General features: G+C 44.4%; 1 protein-coding gene across 1 annotated transcript; it reads right to left on the minus strand.

The window, feature by feature from the left end:
- Positions 1-10,852: 10,852 nt before the first annotated feature.
- On the minus strand, positions 10,853-11,989 carry LOC146205402 (uncharacterized). Its single transcript, XM_084607184.1, has one exon. The coding sequence runs from the start codon at positions 11,987-11,989 to the stop codon at positions 10,853-10,855; it is 1,137 nt and encodes a 378-aa protein (XP_084463310.1).
- Positions 11,990-18,963: the final 6,974 nt, after the last annotated feature.

An 18,963-nucleotide genomic window follows, 5' to 3' on the forward strand; every position in this document is an offset into this window, starting at 1 on the left:
ATCATCAGCAGCAGCCGGACTGTACCCACTGCAGGGCGAAGGTCCCTCCCATACTCCTCCAATTAACCCCGTCCTGTGCTAACTGCATCCACTTGACCCTTGCGAACTTCTTAACCTCATCCACCCACCTAACATTCTGCGGCCCCCTGCTACACTTCCCTCCCCTTGAAATCCAATTTGTTACCCTAAGTAACCACCGGTTGTCCTCTTAACGCACTAGATGCCCTGCCCATGCCCCTTTCTCCTTCTTGATTTCTATGAATGTCATTAACTCGAGTTATTTCTCTGACCCACTCTGCGCGCTTCCTATCTCTTAACGTTACACTTACCATTTTTTGTTCCATAGCCCTCTGCGTTGTCCTCAACTTTAGAACCCTTTTCGTTAGCCTCCGCGTTTCAGCACAATAGAGGAGTACAAGTAAGATGCTACTGTTGTATACTTTCCTCTTCTTGAGCGATACCGTTAAGTTGCCAGTCATAATCTGAGAATACTCACCAAATGAGCTCCACCCTAATCTTATTCTCCTATAGTGATTTCCCTTTCATGGTTTGGATCTGCGGTTACTATCTGTCCTAAGCAGACATATTTGCCTACCACTTCCAGTGCTTCGCTACCTGTTGTAAACTGCTGTTCCTTCCCGAGCCTGTTGAACCTTACCTTAGTCTTTTGCATATTGATTTTCAAGCTTACCTTTCTGCTATTAATGTCTAGGTCATCAATAATTATTTGCAGTTCGTCCCCTGAGTTATTTAGCGAGGCAATGTCACCAGCGAATCCTAGATTACTGACATATTCGTCATCAACCCTTATACTGCTCCCATTCCAAGCCTGTGAATACTTCCTCTAAGCAAGCTGTGAATAGTTCTGGGGAGATTGTGTCTACTTGCCTAACACCTTTCTTTATGAGAATTTTGTTACTTTTTTTTTATGCAGAACTATGGTTGCTGTGCAGCCACTGCAGATACCTTCCAGTACTTTCACATACAGCTCGTCTGTCTACACCCTGATTTCGCAATGCCTGTATGACTGCCGAGGTTTCTACTAAGTCAAATGCTTTTTCGTAATCAATGGATGGTATCTATAAGGGCTGGTTATATTCCGAGCATTTTTCTATCACCTGGTTGATGGTATGGATATGATCGATAGTAGAGTACCGTTTCCGACAACCTGCTTGGTCTCCTGCTTGATTGAAGTCCAACATTGTCCTGATTCTGTTAGCGATTACCTTAGTAAACACCTTATATGTAAAAGATAGTAAGCTGATTGGCCTGTAGCATTTCAAGTCCTTAGTGTTCACTTTCTTATGAATTAAGATAGTGTTTGCGTTATTCCATGGTTCTGGTACCGTCGATGACACCTGGCATTGCGTATACAGGGTAGCCAGTTTTCCTAGCATGATATCTCCCCCCCCCCCCACCCCCCCCCCGTCCATCAACAAATCTGCAGTTACCTGATCATTTCAAGCTGCTTTCTCCCTGTACATTGTTTATAAAGCTTTCTTAACATTTTCCTTCGTCACTGGTAGAATGTCTGACTGCTTTTCCTTGCTGTCAATCTCATTATTGCCCTGACTACTTTGGCTACTGTACAGATCAGTACAGAACTCCTCGGCTACTTTGACTATCTTGTCGATATTCGTGATGACATTGCCCGCCTTGTCCCTTAGCGCATACATCTGATGTTTGTCTATGCCGAATTTCTTCTTTACCGCTTTAAGGCCTCTCCCGTTCTTTACAGCGTGCTCAATTTTCTCCATGTTATACTTCCTTATATCGGCCACTTTACGCTCTGCCAGCTCTATCTGGTCTGTTGGGTTGGAAGATTTCATACTTTGGCGTCGTTTAATCAAATCTTTCGTCTCCTTAGACAGTTTACCGGTGTCCTCTCTAGATATCCTACCGTCTACTTCTACAGCGCATTAAGTAATGATATCTTTGAAATTATTGTTCATTGGTTCCAGGCTAAGATCGTTATCCTCGGTTAAAGCTGAATCTGTAGCGAGATCCTGAATTCGGCTGCCCTCCCCCTCACTCCTAATTCGTTGATGGACTTCTTTCTTACTAATCTGTTCTATTCCAACTCTTCAGATCTAAACTAATTCGAGACCTTATCATCCTGTGGTCACAGCGTCGCACCTTTCCGATTACATCTACATCCTGCATAATGCCGGGGGTTAGAACACAGTATGAAGTCAATTTCATTTTTAGTCTCCTTGTTACGGCTTTTCCATGCCCACTTCCGGTTCTTCTGTTGGCTGAAGATGGTATTCATGATTCTTAAGGTAATGCGCTCTGTAAACTCAACTAGTACCTTCCCCTGCTATTTCCTAGAACCAATGCCATAGTCACCCACTGCCTGGTCTCCAGCCTGCTTTTCCCTACCTTGACATTGAAGTCACCCATTAGTACGGTATACTGTCTTTACTTCCCCCTTTGCCAAAGTTTTCGACTGCCTGATCGTCGTGACTAGGCGCGTAGGCCTGTACAACCTTCAGTTTATACCGCTTATTAAGGTTAAGTACAATGCCTCCCACCCTCTCATTAATGCTATAGAATTCCTATATATTACTATCTATAACCTTATTTATACAGAAGCCCACCCCTAGTTCTCGTCTCCCCGGTAAACCTCGATACCACAATACTTGTCCGCCCTAATATAGTATAGGCCTCACTTGGCCTCCTAATCTCGCTAAGCCCTATCATATCCCATTCTATGCCCTCGTTGACCATTGAACATTGATAATCTTCAGCTAAAGGCTGCCAAGTCCACACTAGACTTTCTTGCATCACATCTTATTCATATGTTAAATCTATAGCTCTCTCAATTGGCGTTTTTTTTTTGTTTGTTTTTTTCCCCCAGCTAAAATGCAAATCTCTGAAACTATAACAGACTTTAAAGGCAGAGATCGGAACAATTTGCCTAAATAGCGTCTGATTTCGTTGCTACTGATCGTTTCAAAAGCGTCAGAAAAAGCTATTCATAGTCGAATCAGCAAATTTGTTGAGAAGCACAATGTATTAACTCTGACACAATTTGGCGTTCAAATATGGAAATCGTCGTAGCTAGCGTTACCAAAAAAGAAAGAAATGATACTAAAAGCTTTGAAGAAAAAGAAATAGTAGCTGGCATATACACAGATTATTCGAAAGCTTTTGATCGTCCTAATCATAAAACATTGCTTAAAAGAACACATGAAATATATGGTCTAAGAGCCACAGCTTTATTACTCATAAGATCATACCTTCAACACCGAATGCAAAGCGTTACAATAGACAGCTTGCCATCGTGAAAGCCGGTTAATACACGCATACCTCTAGGAAGCATTCTTGGCGATTTCCTGTTTAATCTTTACGTAAATGGCATCACTAGTTAGCCACATTTCATATTATATGTCATATGCACATGACACCACCTTATTTCGCGACAGCAACTTTCATTTATTACATGCTGTAATTAATAACTTCCTTCGGGACCAACAGAAATGGAGTGGCGCGAGCTCCCTAGAAATTAACGCTAAGAAAACAAAGGCTGTCATGTTTACTCCCAGAAAATCCCCAATACCATAAACTTAAATATCCCATTAGTATCAGCAGCAATAAAAAGTATTGATACAATTAAAACATTGGAAGTGTACCTACACAAAAAGATGTCATGGTACAACCACGTTATTAATATATATAACAGAAATATCTAAATCTTGGAATTTAGGCGAAATTCCGCTCATTCCTACCACAGGCATTAAAACCACATATATATACAATGCATTCGTTTTTTTTTTTTTTTAATATAAACTCTTCCTTTCTTGCGTGGGGGACAACAACCATGACTAATCTAAATCTCTTACACATACCACAAAAAAGCCTCAGAACGTAGAAAAAGTCTCATGTGTTGTCTCACAAGCATCGACTGGTTAACATTTTGCTCGGCTTAATATGACAAGCGTACATTACTTATATTTCTGAACACTAACCAAAATATATAAACAAATCCGTAAGAGCAAGCAATAACTAAAGGCAATGATATAGTTCAAACCAGTGAACAAGTCTTGCATGACTCGCGTTTTTAGCAGCCGTAGAAAATCCGCCTTTTAACGTGTAACGATATATGCTAACAAATGCTACGTCACTCTCTACCAACATTTCTGAACAATCTGGACTGCAAGCAAGTTGATATTAACCGCACTAAAATATCCAAGATTAATACTTTCTCTTGAGGAGCGATGATCAGGCCACTGAATTCAATCAATCAATGGAATTTTATTTGCCAGAAATATCTGGATGGTCACCCTGGGCTAAAATCTGGGCACACAGCTTGACAAAGACCCAGGGGACCAATACATGGCAGTAGCGAATATAAGAAAAACAAGTTCTCATTGTTGCACAACATGAAAGGTACACCAAGTAGCATTACACATTACAATCGCTTGCAATAAAGAAAAGAGACAGGAAAAACACACTGACAGCATATTTAGAGTGTCACTGTTGCACTATAATATATATTAAAATTAAAACACCAGCACTTAAGTACCATATTCAGCATTATGATACGGAATGTAACAACACATTACAAGGTGAGAGCAAACTACAGTGGTACATGCAGATTAGGAGGTTACATTGACAATTCGACAAAATGACAAACTGACATTTCGACAAAATGGAACTAAAATCGGCGGTGTGCTTAATTTGTTTAGTACATATGATAGGTTATGACGTAGCGACTGCAGTTCATAGTTTGTTCTGAAATGCGGCATTTCCCATACATCAGTACTCCGGGTGTTAACATTTGTATCTGTAGCCCAAGGATCCGAGATTTTCTAGTATGTTTTTAGCACTAGATGTAGAGAAATATATAATCTGTAGTAAGCAAAATTCATATATAGGATCAGCACTTACCATGTTATAAGTACGAATAGCATGCCTAGCATGTATATTCGCAACGTGACGGATAGCTTTCTTTTGCAGAAGTAAAAATTTATTTATGTTTCTCTGAGGTGTCGTAGCCCAAACTGACTTGCAATTTTTAAATGTGAAAGAAATAAAGCATCATATATTTGGAGTTTAGCAGATTTAGGAAGCATCATTTGGCAACGCAACATTATTCCAGTTATAGCTGAAAGCTTCTTATGCAGGTATAGTCTATATGGTTGTCCCCCTGTAGATGGCAGGAGAAGTATACGCCAAGAGATTTATGTGTGTTCACTATTTGTACGTTTTGATCTTCATATCACAGAAAGTAGCCTGCCGGAACAATTTTATCTTTCGCATGAAAAATAACAGCGTTACTTTTTTTTTTTTTGTTATCCTGTTTGCTTTGGACCAAGATGAAAGTTTTGAGAGGACGCCATTTATCCTTAGTATGAGCTGATCCATACTACTATACCAGTAAGCAGCAGCGTGCTGTCATCAGCATATACCACAAATTTAACAGATGGGTCTATATTTACAATATCATTTATGTGCGTGTTGAATAAGAGGGGACCTAAAATACTTCCCTGTGGTACACCACATGTGATTGGTAAAAGCGCGAGCTTTGGTCTCTAATGGAAACACACTGATTTCTGTTCTTGATATAAGTTGAGTTAAAGATAAACGTGTCCCGCGAATACCACAAGAGTTGAGTTTATTGATAAGAATATTATGATCTATACAATCGAACGCTTTACCGAAGTCGATAAAAATGCCAAGGTTGTGCTCAATTTTTTGTAAAATTGTTTCTTTAAGCACTAGCAGGGCTACTTCAGTCGATCGACCTTTTCTAAAACGAAACTGAGAGTCGGTTAAAATAGCTTTCTTGTCTAAGAACTTTACGAACAGAGATCAGCTTTTTTCCAACCCCTTCCAAAATACAGGAAGCACAGAAATTGGGCAATAATTCGAAGGCAGGTTACGATCGCTACCTTTATAAATCACAGACACCCGCACGTTTTACATGTCATCCGGGAACTCACCAGATACAACTGATAAATTAAATATGTTAACCAGAGAAGCTATGAATAGTAAGACGTACTTTGTCAACACTGCTAAAACACTACTACTTGGTCATGCGTGATCTGATTGAACTGAAGACCACACTTCTTTGACTTCATGCCAGATACTGTACCTAGAATTGTATAACTGGAAAAATTATGATTATTTAATTATTTTGTTTGCTTTGCCCTCTACAATTTACAATTTTGCTTTGTTCTGTAGAACTAAAATGTACATATATTGTCACTACTGTAATAACGGAACGTAGCCGGCGGCTGGAGGCCAAAGGACTGCCCCTTTATTCATAGGTGTGCTTGGTTTTATAACAGACCCCACTGATTACAGATCATGATACGCAAGAATGCGGCACGTGTAAACAGTCAAGCTTATGCTATACATCCGCACGCGTACCTGATAACACTGCATCCCCTCCCCCTAAGCTGGAGTACGTAAGACGATCTGGGGGCTTCCGCAGGCGAGTCGAACGACGTGGTGGTTGTTGGTCTTCGGCTTGAGAGCTGACTTCCGGTGCCTCCGTACCTTGGCGAGTTTCTGCCTGCCCGGAACTACGCTGAGCTCCGTCGCTAGGTCCGGTCATGGCTCTGCTTGTTAGGTGATGAACCTGTGACTAGTCGTGGCCGGAGTTGGTCTACGTGGCGTCATTGCTGTCCCTCAGGTGTTTCCAGTGTCACCATGCGCGCTCCCGTCGTGGACATGGCGGAAGTAGAATGGTGGCGAAGGCTGCGCCCAAAAGCGGTTCAGCGGTACCGCAGCATAGCCACAGGTCGGGGGGCCAACCACTCAGATTAAGAAATTATATTACTACAAATTAAGAAGTATCAATCAACATAAAAAGAATAGACATTTTGATAACTGCGTTTGTGAATGAGGTAAGGTATTTTATAAATACATTCTTGACTTTTTTTTTTTTTTTAATCTTGCAACACTCTTATCGCCCCACCCTCTTGATATTGCATCGGTCAGGAGGCGCTGCCAGAGGTAACCAAGGCAACGGAGATAACGAAGCTGACGAAGCACGAAACGCTTTCTTATCGCTGTCTGCTGCTCGTCTGCTGTGGTGCGGGCCTTGGTGCGCCCGGGAAAGCGTAATTTAGTTCGCAAGTCCGAAAATGTCCCTTTTGCGAAGATTTCGACGTCCTTGCTGGTCGCTGCTCTGTCGCCGTTTGGTGAGATTTAATATCCCCCTGCAGCCGTGCTTTTTTTGGTTTCGTCCCCTTCGTCGTGCGGGCAGTGCGAAGTATTTTTGCAGCAGTCTATTGCGCTTAGCGTTTTATCGAAAGATAAGCCCACACAATGTGAGGAAGCGAGGCTCTGTGGCACGTTGCGACAGCGTGGACTCAACCGTCGGTGTCTTACCGCTTCCTGGCTGGCTTTCATCGGTGAGCAGATCTGGAGGTTGCACACACACTCAATGTATGCTCTAATGCTCCTGTGTTAAGTACGTTTGTCGATTCTAAAGCTGTCTGGATTGGTGCAACCTTGAAATGGCCTTGAAAACTGATGTATAATTTCTTCCGAAGAATTTAAACCTGAAGAGTGATCCCGGTGCTCTATGCTCCACGTATGTTCTGATGCACCTACTAATTCATGACATTTTTATTTCAATTGCAGCGGTCATAGCTTTGTTTTCTGTACATGCATGTTTCTTATCTGGTGATGTTTTGTGGCAGGCACTTCAAGCCTTTTCCATGCCTCGGCTGTGATCATATTGAGATGATTAGCCCGCTTAAACAGCGCTACTGTTTGTGCTGTCAGCGACATGCATTTTTATTGTTGTGATTTGTTGCTGTATTTTATTGGTTGATGCAATAAACCATGAATATGAAAACCATAATTGTTCACTTGGTGCACTCTTTTGCGAACTGGGCACGACTGCCCCGTTGCACCAGAGTTTCTGGACCGCACCTTACTGTGCTGAGGGACAAAGTAAATAGCCAAAGTACTTGCATGACTTGCAGCAGTATTTGTATTATGAATCTGCATGCGTGGTCTCTACTTGGAAGTGTTGCTGCCTTTCCATGCCGCCACCTTTGCCAACCACTTTCATTGTGCCGGAGTAACTAATTATAAACAAGGGCGTAAACAACAGAAACTCGAGTTATTTTAGATGACATATGTTGGCGCGCGCTGAAAGGCAACAACCTTCAAAAGATACAGACTCGTCAATGCAACGCGGCGGTTTAAAAAAAAAAAAAAGAACGCTTATAATTCGCGCCAAAGTGAACGTATGGGTGACGTCATTTGACGTCATGGCCCCCCAATTTTCATTGGTCGCTGGAGCCCATGAGCCGCCATGATTTGTACGTATGGGCCTCTATGGAGCCTTCGCTACCATAGTACATATACCTTGTCGTGGACACTACGGTTGCCGGTATCCATCTCCGGGCAGACTGAAACTGGCGCGACCATACATGCCTGCCAGGTTGAAACCGGGTCGGTACTTCTGCTGCTGCTGGAACCGCTTCGCTCGAACCGTCATGTCTTATCACCTTGGTATCCGTGATAGAAGCTGTCAGCCGGGTTCGGGGACGGAAGGCCAACAGCCGTTCCGCTGGCGATTTTCCTCCTTCCAAAGGTGTCGTTCTATAACGGAATAAAAACTTGATTAGTCGTTCTTGCAGTGTACCTGTTGGATTCTTCCGAAGACCTTCCTTTATTGTTCGCACGGCCCGTTCCGCCAACCCATTTGACTGGGGATGGTATGGGGCGGTTCTTATGTGTTTCACTTGGTTTTCCTGCAAGAAACTGGACATGGCGGAGCTTGAAAATTGTGGTCCATTATCCGATACCACACAGAATGGCAAGCCAAAGCGTGCGAAAATACCTCGAAGTACTTGAACGGTGACCTCCGCTGTGGTCGTTTTCAAAGGTATGGCTTCAATCCACTTTGTCTCAGCATCAACCAGCACAAAAATTTGGTAGCCCTTGATGGGGCCCGCAAAGTCCGTATGAACCCTGTACCAGGGCTTGTTGCTCACCGGCCAGGGACTGGGAACTTCCGCAGCCGGCATGGGCCAGCATTGTATACATTGCGGGCAACTTCGAACCAACACTTCGATGTCCCTATCTAACCCAGGGTACCAAAACAACGCCCGAGCCGTGCGCTTCATGGCACTGATACCGGGGTGACTGTCGTGCAGTTCCTTTAGCATGCTTTGTCGCGCCGCCTCCGGCAACACTACTCGATGACCCCAGTAAATCAGGTCGTGACTGGCCGCGAGCTCGTTGCGGCGAGAAAAGTATGGCATCAGGTGTTGCTGTGCTGCTGATAAATACCGTGGCCAGCCATGTGCGATCCACCACCTCATCTGATGAAGCGTATCGTCCGAGCCGCTTAGGTCCACTAGCTGTTGAGCGAAAAGGGCGGTGGAATCGAGGCTTTCTGTACAAAGTACGTATTCCATGGGTTCTTGCCCTCCTCGGTCTTCCATGCACGGCAGTGGAAGGCGACTGAGAGCGTCTGCGTTAGCATTTAGCTGTCCTGGCCGATACTCCAGATCATAATGGTAAGCCGCCAGTAACGACGCCCACCGCTGAATTCTTCCTGCTGCCATTTGCGGAATCGGCTTTTCCGGGTGGAACAGACCTGTCAGTGGCTTGTGATCCGTCACCAGAGTAAAATGTTTCGCCAACAAATAATCTCGAAACTTGGTAACGCCGAAAACCAAAGCCAGCGCTTCTTTCTCCAATTGCGAATAATTCCGCTCCGCAGGTGTCAGTGCTCTTGAACGGAACGATATGGGATAGTCCCGGTTTCCAATTCGGTGTGACAACACAGCGCCGACCCCCACTGGCGAAGCGTCGCATTCAAGCCGCAACGGCTTTTCGGGGTCGTAGTGTACGAGAAGCTGTGCTTTTGCCATAGCCTGCTTTGCTGCCTGGAATGCTTCCTCATGCTCGCATACCCATTGCCATCGCGCCCCTTTAGTCAACAGCCTATAGAGGGGAACCAGCGTAGTGGCAAGGTTGGGCAAAAACTTGGCGTAATATGTGATCAATCCCAAGAAGGATTTAAGCTGGCTCACCGTCTCCGGTCCGGGTGCGGCTGTGACGGCTTCCATATTCTCAGAGGGGTGTAGTCCAGTTGCACCAATCTTGTGGCCCAAGAACGTAACTTCCTTCTCGCGGAACCTGCATTTGTCACGGTTCAGCTTGAGCCCATTATCGCGCAGCCGCCCGAAGACTTGCCGGAGAGTTGAGTTGTCGTTCTGTTTTTCGACAATAATGATGTCATCTAAGTACACCTTGACGCGAGGGATGCCTTGTAGAACGGACTCGAGGCGACGCTGGAACAAAGCTGGAGCCGATGCGATGCCGAAAGCGAGGCGGTTGTATGCAAACAACCCTTTGTGGGTGTTTAACACGGCCATTTTTCGTGCCTCGTCGTCCAGTGGAAGTTGATTATATGCGTGCCGTAAATCCAGAGTGGTGAACACCTCCCTCCGTACAGAGATGCGAAGATGTCCTCGATTTTTGGTAATGGGTACTGTTCCAAATGTGTCGCCTGATTCACGGTTAGTTTGAAGTCACCGCACAGTCTAATTTCACCGTTCCGTTTTACTACGGGCACGACAGGCGTAGCCCACTCGGAAACTCTCACTGGTGAAAGCACTCCTTCCTGTACCATGCGGTCAATTTCTGCCGATACCTTTTCCCGAAGCGCGTATGGCACTGGTCGAGCCTTGAGAAAGCGTGGTACCGCGGCCTCTTTTTTGTGTAGTTTCACGGGCGGCCCCTTACAACGACCCAAACTATCCTCGAAAATTTCCGGAAATTCCGCCAAAAGTTCGACTGTCGCTGCGTCACCCTGAACCAGATGTACTTTCTGCGGCGCCCATTCTTCCAGTAGTGCCATGCCCGCATTCTAGAAGGCTTGGATGGTGTTCCGGCCGCACAACAAAGGCCCGTCGCAATCCACAACCACGAGCGAGCTGTCCACTTGCGTGTTACCGCATTCGACTTTCATGGCCACTCGGCCAAGGAACGGAAGCGGCCCCAGGAAGCACGATAGGCGCAGTGCAGTCTTCTCCAGTGTCGGCCAATAGTCGCGGTGGTTCTCGAATACCTTCCTTGGAATGACGCTGACAGTAGACCCTGTATCCACGAGCATGCGCAGGTTCCGACCTTCCAGGATGAAATTCCTTTCGAATGGCCGTACGGCCTCGTTAGTACTGTAGCTGTGAGCCACCAAAGCGTAGAGCATATCTTCTTCACTGCCGTCGCTGCCGTCTGCCTCCTTCACCGCGTATGTTCCTGAAGGGTTAGCGCGACCACTGGAGCACATCCGTGCTAGGTATCCTTTCCTGCCGCACGTGTGACACGTCGCTTTCTTGTGTCTACACACTTCTGAAGCATGGTTCGAGCCACATCTCCCGCATTGCGAGGACTCGGTCGTGGATCCTTGCTTGCGTCCGGATTTCTGCGGATACCGGCTGTGCTTCCGTACGACGTTGGCAGCCGCCTCGTTGTCATTAAAGCTCCTTTCTTGCATCACCCGGACATTCGCCTCGGCGGTTTCCGCGGCTAGAGCAAAAGCTTCTGCCTCTGCCAGGCTCAGCTTCTTTTGCGATAACATATGCCGTCGAGCTTGTTCGTCACGGATTCCGCAGAAAATCCGATCCCGCAACATGCGATCCAAAAACTTATCAAAACTGCAATCCTTGGCGAGACGCCTCAGGTCGGTGATGTAGTCCCGTAACCTTTCGCCGTCCGCTTGGTTCCGCATAAAGAAAGCGTAGCTAGCTGCTATCTCATTGGCTTGGGGATCAAAGTGGTTGTCCAGGAGCTGTACGACGGCCTCGTAGCTCAGACTGTTCACCGATTCCGTCTGGCACTGGCCTTGAAGCACGCGCACCACGTTGTCACTCAGTGCCGACACCAGAAGCGCACGCTGTTTTCCTGGATCTGTGATGCTGTGGCCCTCAAAAAAGGCCTCCAAACGAACACGGTAAGTGCCCCAGCTACTAGTCGTGTCGTCGAACTCGGGTGGCCTGGCTGCCATCGTGCAGCAACTATCCCATCCTCGTCGCCACTGTAATAACGGAACGTAGCCGGCGGCTGGAGGCCAAAGGACTGCCCCTTTATTCATAGGTGTGCTTGGTTTTATAACAGACCCGCACTGATTACAGATCATGATACGCAAGAATGCGGCACGTGTAAGCAGTCAAGCTTATGATACATCCGCACGCGTACCTGATAACACTGCAACTACTGCATTCCATAAAAGGGGGCCTGAACGCAATCAATTGATCTGGTTTCACTTTTTTGGGCTCCCGTCGTTGTTCTGATGGAAATAAAATTCTATTTGAATTTGAATCACTTGGTCCTTATATATTAAAATTAAAAATTTTGCCTAATTGGATTAATTTTAATTTTGTTTTTTTAAATGTAGTAGCATAAGTGAAGCCAGCGGTAAGGCAAAGAGAGACAGAAGTATTTCACTTTAACTTGCTTATCTGGTACGTAAGCTGACTGATAAAATGTGTCAAGGCAACGAAAATGACAAATTTGGCCTGATTGTTCGGTCATATCTCCTGCCGAGATTCCAAGAAATAGTGTTTTATCCAAACACCAGTAACCGAGTATTGCTCGAGACAGGTCTCCGTCGAGGGAGGTGGTTTGTACTGGAGCTCCGCTCGTAATACTTTCTAAACTCGGCGACGTTGACTGGTCCGGTCCCTCGACCACCCTACGCATGACGAAGCATGTAAGCGAGCTATATCGCAGCTCGCTTACATGCTTCGCAGCTTATAGGCTGTCGCAGTCATGCTTGTAAGCATCTATCTCTTACAAGCGATATACGCGTTTATCTACGCTCGTTTCCGCGCTGAAAACATGCCGTCTTATCGCTTATGCCCGCTCGCGCTGCGCGTGCAAACACCAATACAAATAGGAAAAGGCGCGCGCGATTTGAAATACTAAAAGCGATTGCGGAGCCCCATATGGGACTATACCAGTACTGCTGTTTGCCCACATTTAATGACGAGAGCTTCGTAAATACGCTAACAAATGATCACAGGAAATGGTGCTTGTGTACCTATGTAAGCAACCACAATGTGTTCTGATGCAGCATTTAGGCATGTGCTGCTCAATATATCTGGGTGGCACAACTTTTGGATAAAATCAGTTTTCTGAGATAAGCACTTACCCTTAAAAATAGAAGATTTTGCTTGTTCTGGATGCATCCAGCATTTTGTCAGGCATACAGACAAAGATCATGGCGTCTTGCCCTATCAAGTCCTGGAGCATCAATGGACAAGAAGTGGAAGCCGTGACAGATTTTCTGTTCTTGGGCTCCAAGATTACCTCGGAAGGAGACTGCAGCCATGAAATCAGGAGACGCCTGCTTCTGGGAAAGAGAGCAATGGTTAGCCTTGACCGCCTAGTAAAGAGCAGAGACATTAGTCTGCCAACCAAGATCCGTATAACCCGTGCTATGGTCTTTCCAGTTGTGATGTATGGATGCGAGAGTTGGACTGTGAAAAAGGCTGACCGCCGAAGAATTTACGCGTTTGAATTGTGGTGCTGGCGAAGACTCTTGAGAGTTCCTTGGACTGCCAGAAGATCAAATCAGTCAATATTGTCGACCATAAACCCTGACTGCTCATTGGAGGGTCAAATTCTAAAGTTAAAGCTCAGCTACTTTGGTCATCTGATGAGAAGAGAGGAGTCGCTGGAGAAAGATTTGATGTTGGGAAAGGTTGAGGGTCGCCGGAGAAGGGGTAGGCAGCGAACGCGATGGTTAGATGGCATCCTCGAGGCACTGCAGATGAAGTTATGTGATGTTAGGAAGATAGTGAGAGACCGGAAAGCGTGGCGTGACATGGTCCATAGGGTTACGAAGAGTCGGACACGACTGAACGACTGAACTGACTGACTGACTGACTGACTGATGGAGCAGGCAGTCTAATGCTTTTCTATGTATATTTCTCGTTGGTGATTTTAACTTACCCGATATAAATTGGGATCTAGCTTCTGCTGTCTCACGTCACTGCGTACATTCTGGCCATTTGTTTGATATCATGCTGTGTAACAATTTAAAACAAATAGTAGGACAAGCTACACGTATTCATGGTTCATCTAATTCCGTTCTTGACTTGATTTTTGTGAACCGTTCTCTTGAAACATTTACTGTTTCGATCTATCAAGGATTGTCTGATTATAAGATGGTGTATTTTACTTGCGATTTTGTTGCTGATAAACTTGCCGGACAGTCGAAAACCGTACTTGTAAAAGATTTCTCGCGTGCCAGGGATGAGAGCGGGCTAGATTATTTAGATCTGTGTCTTAGCAGCTTTGAAGGAAGTGACCCGTCTGTTCTATGGTCTAAATTTAGACACATGGCCACACATTGTATCAATCAACTTATTCCATCAAGAATAAAGAGAACTGGCAAATCTAATCCCTGGATTACGCGGGATATCTTGCATCAAAAAAGAAGACTCAAACGCTTAAGAAGAGCACGTGTTCCCCGCAGCACCATCGAAATGAAGCAGGTTTCTTTGACTAAAGCAGTAGCAGCGGCTAAGCGCTATTACTTTCAAACTATTTTGCCAAAGTTTATACATAATGCCCCTCAGAAATTCTGGAATTTTCTCAGCAAACAGAAGAAATCCTTACCTTCGATGAGGCACGAGGGGGCGCTGCTCAGCAACAAGACAGATATTGCTGAAAAGTTTAATTTACATTTTCACAATGTGTTTTCCACACCTGCAGATAATTTTGTAACTCCTGTTTCTTGTTCACAGCCCATACATGATCTTGTGTCTCAACCTGTTGTGTTTGCAATGTTGTTGAAGCTTAAAACAAAAGCAAGTCCTGGCCCTGATAATTTACCTAATTCTTTTTTACATCGTTAGGCTGAAATGATTTCTCACTTTCTTACGATCATTTTTCGAGCTTCTCTCTTGTCTTCAAGTCTGCGTTCTGACTGGAGGGTTGCCCGTGTAGTACCCATACATAAGAAAGGTGATGCAGCATTGTTTAATAATTATCGCCCCATATCGTTGACCTCTTCATGCTGCAAACTTCTTGAACATATTATAGCTAATTACATAAAAACCTTTCTTGACGGCAACACCATATTATCGCCATTCCAGCATGGATTTCGGAAAGGCTTTTCCACAGTCCCCCAGCTTACATCTGTCATTCACGATTTGGCTCAGGTTCTTGACCATTCCGGCCAAGTAGACGTGATATTTCTAGATTTTAAGAAAGCCTTTGATTTAGTTCCGCACAGTAAACTTATCCATAAACTTGAAACAATTGGTCTCCCTTCATTTATTATTAACTGGGTTTCAGCTTATTTATCCGACCGATTTCAATATGTCAGTATCGATGGTCACTGTTCCAGCCAACTTCCAGTAACCTCCGGTGTCCCGCAGGGCAGTGTCCTTGGGCCTCTACTCTTTCTTATCTATATTAATGATATTACCGACGTCATTACTCACCCTGTTCAAATTAGATTGTTTGCCGATTATTGTGATTTGTATAATGAAATTAATGTTCCGGACGACCAGATTTTACTTAATTCTAACTTATATAGTATTAGCGAATGGTGTAATAAATGGGGAATGGAATTAAATGCTGACAAGACAGTATTTATGCGGATTACGAACAAAAAGAACCGCCATTCTTTTTCATACAGTCTTCCCACCCGGAACCTTTCAGAAGTCGAAGATTACAGATACCTCGGTGTAACACTAACGAATAAACTTAGCTGGAACAAACATATTGACACTGTATGCCCATCTTCTTTCCGTAACCTTTGTTTTCTTAGACACAAGTTAAAACAAGCTCCCTCCGACGTCAAACAGCTAGCATATAACACCATGATTAGACCTAAACTTGAGTACGCGTGCACTGTTTGGGATCCACACACTAAAACTAACATTAATGTTTTCGAAAGAATTCAACGCAAGGCTGTTCAGTTTATATTTTCTAAATATCGCAGCACTGACTCACCATCTACCCTAATGCTTAAACATAACATACAGTACCTTGAATCTCGGCGCAGAATACACAGGCTAAAATTCTTCTTTCTACTAAAAAATAATAAATTATCAATGGCTCCTGATTTTTATCTTAAACCGGCATCGTCTAGGGCAACAAGAAATACGCACACCGAATCACTAACACCTTACTTTGCCAGAACTAACATTTTCAAATTTTCTTTTTTCCCGCGCACCATAACCGAATGGAATAACCTGCCATTATCATCCCTTAGAAAAGGCCATGCATTGATTTGCTGTCTTGCTTGTACTCGTGTATATTTTATGTTCATGTTTTTGCACTTTATGCTTTTCTGTTTTCTTTTGGAATTATTGCCGCTCCTGCCAGGACCCTTCACTGGGTCTGCAGTATGAATAAATAAATAAATAAATAAATAATAAATAAATGCTGATGACACGTGTGCAGGCGAAATCGCAAAGCCGTTGCTATTCTACATTCTGAAACTATAAGAATAGACAAAAGATTGTAAGGCGGTCTACTTTGCGCTTGCGATGTATCGGGGCAACAAGAGCGTCGTATTTCTAAATATAGTGCGGTAAGGGCCCAATTTATTGCTCTCCAAAAGGTATCTACATATTTTGCTCTGCAGTTTAAAATTTCGATTGATCGCGACAGAATCATGTTGGAAACCGTACTCTTGAGGCTTGCCTCACACATAATTTCATTTTGTTTTCAGGGGAAGAGAGGGCTGTTATATTTACATCGAGCTGTTTTCGCTGTTTTGATTGTGTATATTCAACAAGGAAGCTTAAATCGATCCGCCGTTTATGCTCCCATCTGCTGGAACTGCCTAGGAAGTGGTCGAAAGAACTCATTCTCTAAGAGCACATCCTGATGCAAGCGTGTGAAATATGTGACACAGCTGGTAGGAAGAGACAAAGCGGGTCTCTGACATGAGATATTCTCAAGAGCCAGAAAAATGTCGCAAGGGCTCCTTGAGTTTAAGTATTGCTACCGTCTTGTACAGTCTGTACAAAGACCTTTCGTCACGCGAAATTCAGAGCCAATTGCCTTCCATTTTTACTTAAATCCCGGAAAGCAAACCTGCCTGACTCTATAGCCATGACTCCTTGAAAAGCAGAATAAATTTCTGTATACCTGATGTACAGAAAATAGCAGAAAACACCGCCACAAACTTGATTGCGTGCGAGACACACTCAATTTCTAACGAGTGTCCTTTCGTTAGATGTTCTCCTTATGGTATCATACATTTCTCATGCAAGCGCCGCGTCAGCAGAGTGTAGCTTTTAGTCGTAAAATGTCAACTGAAGCTGCAAAATGTTTTCAGGAGTCGTCAAGAATCTCGACCGGAGGCACACCACGTAAATGTCTGCCATACAAAGAACGCTAGCTTTATTGCAGTAAGGCTTTTCTTTTTCTGTGTCAGTGAGTATATTATGATTGCACAGTGTTCCAGGTATTCAAAGGTTTAGAGAAATGTACGAGGCACAAGCCATGCCGGAGTTGCATTGAAAACCGCAGCGCTGTTCATTCCTAGCTGACAATGGCTCTTCACCCAAGTAGTTAACAAACTCTGTCAGATTTGCCATTTTCAGCGCAGTACAGAGGGAACTTTCCGGACAAATACAATACTCTTACATAAGAGGCATACTTTATGTAAAAACTAAACCTGCATTACATAAAGGAGAATGTCACGTGAACAAACCCCATTTCTTGGCTTTAGCGTTTTCTACAACCCCATGCCCACCAAACACTAGACCCAGCTACGCAGATTGAACTTTGTTTCAATGATTCGGATGATGGCAACGTTACCATGTCGGACGAATTACTCGAACTATAGCCCGACATGTTCTAGAAAAATAATTTTCTGGTGAGTACACCAACTCTGAATAAAGCCGCAAGGCGTGAAACCCGGCTATTATGACTTCCAGCTGAGAGGGTGACGGAAGTCTTACTTTCCAGGAGCCTGGTATTTCGAATCAAACAAACTACTCACACCCGATCTGTAACAACGATCTGTAAAAACAAACTACCCGATCTGTAACAACGAAGATGTCGAGGCCGACATCCACCATTTGCTGTGGGACTGCCCAGCACTCAAGCCAACACTAATCCGGCACCTGAGAATAGCGGGCCTTTCAGCAACCAATCCTGCCTCATACGTCACTTGGACGCAGGGACCTCATCATCGCTCACTTCTGGACTTCATAAAATCAGCCAACCTTTTTCCATTCATTTAATCATTCATTCATCCTTCATCTCATAACCTACTGATGCCCTGAGGCAATAAATATCGACTTTAAAAAAAAAAAAAAAAAAAAACTACTCACAGGCCACACGAACACTTTTGTACGGATTGGGTTCAATATTGCCGCGAACCATTCAAATCTTTAATAATACGAAAACATTACATTACTGCTATGTCGGCACGGTCGTGCCCGCAAAACGTGTCCGTGGCCGTTGGGTCGTTCCCAAAATTAGGATAAAATGAATGGTTGTGATCGATAGAGGATGATATAAGGATTCTGTAGAAAATAAATTATGTTGATAGGATGATTAGTTAATTAATTAGAGCCAAAAATGTAAAAGTAAAATCAAACATACGTCGACATTCGCCGTACGACTGATGTCGACATCCACTGGATGTGACGACCCACCAACCGGAAGTGGATGTCTATCTGACTTAATAATTGGTTGCCAGGAAAGGAAATGTGCAGTATCTGTCACACTCTCTGTGAACACCTGAACCGAGCCGTGAGGGAAGGGAGGAAGGTGGCAGTGAAAGTGTAAAGGGAGAAAGAGGAGCCGTAGTAGAAGGCTACGGAGTAATTTCGACCACCTGGGGATCTTTAACGAGCACTGACATCGCACAGACCACAGACGCCCCTTCGTGTCGCCTCCATCGAAACGCAGCCGCCGGCGTTTGGGACAAGGAAAGAAAATTTCCACTGTGCGGCACAAGCCCTGGCCTTGCTATACATGGGGCGCGCGATGTGCCGTGTG

The sequence above is a fragment of the Amblyomma maculatum genome, chromosome 1 (genome assembly GCF_055883805.1).
Source record: "Amblyomma maculatum isolate TAMU_Amacu chromosome 1, ASM5588380v1, whole genome shotgun sequence".
Classification (NCBI taxonomy): domain Eukaryota; kingdom Metazoa; phylum Arthropoda; class Arachnida; order Ixodida; family Ixodidae; genus Amblyomma; species Amblyomma maculatum.

Bases quoted from the DNA above. Each gene is read 5' to 3' on its own strand.
- LOC146205402 (XM_084607184.1), bottom strand. From the start codon at position 11,989: ATGGCAGCCAGGCCACCCGAGTTCGACGACACGACTAGTAGCTGGGGC.